The sequence below is a fragment of the Quercus suber genome, unplaced genomic scaffold (assembly GCF_002906115.3).
Source record: "Quercus suber isolate HL8 unplaced genomic scaffold, Cork oak 2.0 scaffold_414, whole genome shotgun sequence".
In the NCBI taxonomy this organism is placed as follows: domain Eukaryota; kingdom Viridiplantae; phylum Streptophyta; class Magnoliopsida; order Fagales; family Fagaceae; genus Quercus; species Quercus suber.
The window spans coordinates 271,097-274,704 of NW_027069865.1; the positions used below are offsets into that span (position 1 = coordinate 271,097).

Consider the following 3,608-nt stretch of genomic DNA (forward strand, 5'->3'; position numbering starts at 1 on the left):
AATTATATTAAATGTAGTCATGTGTTTAAATTTAATTAAAGAATAAAAAAATATATAATAGTTAAATGAAACAATCACTAAAAGTTTTGCCCTTTGGGTTAGGGACTTTACAAGCCTACTGTGGGCTACTTAGAGATGGTCTTAAGTTAGCAACTAATTTGGGTATAATAATAGGCCCACATGCAAAGGTATTATTAGAAAGTCTTTTCTGCCATATTTTTGTTTAATACATTATGCATTATACTTCTTCTTTGCTTAAGTATCAAACAGAACTTTAGTCATGTCTGGCTCCTCAGACTACATGCTTTGGGTAAATTAATACTTCATATCATTTTTCTAAGTGTTAAACAGAACCTTAGAATGTCTGGCTCCTCGGACCACATGCTTTGGATAAATTAATACTTCATATCATTTTTCTAAGTGTTAAACAAAAACTTAGACATGCCTGGCTCCTTAGATCACATGCTTTGGGTAAATTAATATTTCATATCATTTTTCTAAATGTTAAACAGAACTTTAGACATGTCTGGCTCCTCGGACCACATGTTTTAGGTAAATTAATACTTCATATGATTTTTTTAAGTGTTAAACAAAACCTTAGTCATGCTTGGCTTCTCGGACCACATGTTTTGAGTAAATTAATACTTCACATCATTTTTCTAAGTGTTAAATAGAAGTTTAGTAATGTCTGGCTCCTCAGACCACATGCTTTGGATAAATTAATACTTCATATCATTTTCCTAAGTGTTAAACAGAACCTTAGACATGCTTGGTTCCTCGGACCACATGCCTTGAGTAAATTAATACTTCACATCATTTTTCTAAGTGTTAAACAGAACCTTAGTCTTGTCCGTCTCCTCGGACCACATTTTTTGGGTAAATTAATGTTTCACATAATTTTTCTGAGTGTTAAACAGAACCTTGATCATACCTAGTTCCTCGGACCACATACCTTAGGTAAATTAATATTCTTATTATTTATTTAAATATCAAATAGAATTTTGGTCATATCTGGTTCCTCAGACCACACACCTTGGGTAAATTGATATTTTCAAATCATTTTTCCTAAGTGTTGAACAGAACCTTAGTCATACCCGGCTCCCCGGACCACATGCTTTGGGTAAATTAATACTTCATATCATTTTTCTAAGTGTTAAACAGAACCTTAGCCATGTCTGGTTCCTCATACTACATGCCTTGGGTAAATTAATACTTTTTATTATTTATTTAAGTGTCAAGTAGAATTAGCCATGCTGAATGGCAGAGACCTTCATTGTAGTGATTTGATCAAATGGACATTCATGAGCATCACTTAAAGCATTTGCAAGTATATCTGTGATCTGTTTGAGAACTAATTATCCCTCTAGTTCCTTAGACTTACTGATAAGTGAGGGGTTAAATGGAGCCCGACATGGATGGATGCTTTACCATTGTGTATGTTTTTGAAGTTAAGGGTATACTTTGTTAAGGTTGTAGACTTAGCAGGTTTAGTCTATCCTGTTGCAGATCATGTGGGGTGTAGCAACTATGCTACCATTTATACAGATCATTAAATGGGTTCTTCCTTGGCAAGAATGAGGAAAGTTGCCAAAACCAACTTGTGGCTTTGGGAAACCACCCCTCCCTTGGAAGAATCCTTGGGTACATTTGAGGGCTTTGTCATCTTCGAGGCGACCTCCTTGGGGACTTTTTTCTCCTTCTCAGGTGCGTTAGTTTACTCTACCCCTTTTGGAAGACTGCTGGGAGGAGGAGGGTCCTTGGTCGAAACCTCTTTAATAAGGCTCGTACTTTTTGGGGCTACATCATCCTAGGAGGCCGAGGAGTCTGGTGCTCGAATTGCGAGGAGGTAGTTAGGGGTGGCGAAATTGGACACGACTCGTGAACCCGACATGAAATTAGTAGGTTATGAGTTAACACTTAACGAGTTCATGTCATATTTGGGTTGACACAGCTAACCTATTTAATAAACGGGTTGGGTTAGTGTTGAACAAATAGAACCCATTTGACCCTTTTAATTAAATGACATTTTACCAATGTACCTTTCAAACTCTAGGTATATAAACTTATTAGTTGTTATGGTTTATTTTCTTTAATATATTATGATATGTTTTAGTTTTGAATGATTATTTGTGATGCAATTACACATTAGCTATGAATTTTATATTAAAAATATTTATTTTTTTCTTTTTTCTTTTCTTTTTTTTCATTTTGATAAAATCTGATAAATAGGTCAACACGACTGGTCCGTTTAATAAATGGGTCATATTAGGGTTGATAAATCTTGACCCGTTTAATAAACATGTCAAGTTAGTGTTGACTTATATCGTCAAATACTCATGAGTTGACACGACATAAACCCAACACGCGAACACAAATTGCCACTCCTAGGGGTAGTAAACATTTTCTGCTCTCATAAGTGCCGAAGAGGCCTCAACCCCTGCCAGGTTGAGGGCCTCATTCCACACCTGGAGGCAGTATGCTCTACATACCCCTGAAACCTCGACCCTGAGGGCCTCCTTGGTCTCAGCTACCCCCACGTTGTAGCCATCTTGTTCGGCCTGATCCTTGGCTTTCTCCACATCCTCCAACTTCTTCTTTAGCAAATTGATTTGCTCCTTAGCATTAGCAAGCTCATCCTCGGCCTGGCGAAGTTGCTTGTGCTGAGTCTCAGCCTGCCTCTTCGCCCTTTCCAGTGTTGCCTCAGCGCTTTTCTTCTCCCTCTTGGCCTCAGTGAGCTTGGTGTTTAGCTCCTTTACCCTCTTCTCAGCCACATAAAAGGCCTCAATAGCAGAAACCCGCCTGCTTTCCTCATCCTTCATTTGTTGGTGAGAGATATTCACCAACTCCTCAGCTTTGAACGTGGCTTGGATAGCCTGCAAAGGAAACTTACCAGTGAGCAAAGGCAAAAGAAAAAAAAAAGATAATAAATAAATAAATAATAGACTTAGCTTGAAAAACTTACCATAGCGAGGTCTCTTTACAGAACTAGAAACTCCTCGTGTTTCTTCATGGCCCTCAGATTGCCATGTCATCGAGTAGTAGCAAGGCTTGCTCTACAACGTCTGCTACATACCCGGCCTTCCCCTGCTAGAAGTCCCTGATTGAGGAGTTCATAAGAAGAGGGGATCCGTCTAACACCAGGGGGGATTCCAATTCAGAACCCTGGTATGAAGATTGCGACCCCTGTCTCCAGGTGCCCTATCACTCAGGGGCCTGGTCTAGTTAGTCTTGGCTGCCTTGGCCCCTCTTTCAAGCTCATTATCCTAGGGAGAGACACCTCGTCCCTCTTCCATCATGTCCTTCCCCTTCTACTCTCGTTTCCTTTTTTTGTCTGTAGGTTCAGGCTGAGGGTCATGAGGAGTGGGGAGAAAGGGGTGTTTAGCTTAATCGGCCACCTCGGGTGCCTTGTCCCCAGCTTAAGACTCTATAATCTCCAAAAGTCTAGCCCTAGGCTTGCGCTATATCCCCATAGCTTTTGGAATAGAGGGGTCTTCTTGTGTCTGGCTTACTTTTGCTGAAGGCAGATGACTGAAGTCGCCAGTGAGAACCTCTGAAGATTGAGGTCAGTTGAAGACTTCGAAATCTTCTTCGGAATCAGACACTTCAAC

At 39.8% G+C, this 3,608-nt stretch overlaps 1 protein-coding gene across 1 annotated transcript; it reads right to left on the bottom strand.

Annotated features, from left to right (window-relative positions):
* Positions 1-2,384: 2,384 nt before the first annotated feature.
* LOC136062437 (uncharacterized) lies at positions 2,385-3,032 on the bottom strand. Its single transcript, XM_065761453.1, has 2 exons — positions 2,982-3,032; positions 2,385-2,873 (listed from the first exon to the last, which is right to left on the bottom strand). The coding sequence occupies exons 1-2, from the start codon at positions 3,030-3,032 to the stop codon at positions 2,385-2,387; spliced, it is 540 nt and encodes a 179-aa protein (XP_065617525.1).
* Positions 3,033-3,608: the final 576 nt, after the last annotated feature.

What these genes read in the sequence shown, in the direction of transcription:
- LOC136062437 (XM_065761453.1), bottom strand. Translation starts at nt 3,032, where the DNA reads ATGACATGGCAATCTGAGGGCCATGAAGAAACACGAGGAGTTTCTAGT. An exon ending in CACGAGGAGTTTCTAGTTCT is followed by an intron (nt 2,874 to 2,981) that starts GTAAAGAGACCT and finishes TTTCCTTTGCAG; the next exon opens with GCTATCCAAGCCACGTTCAA.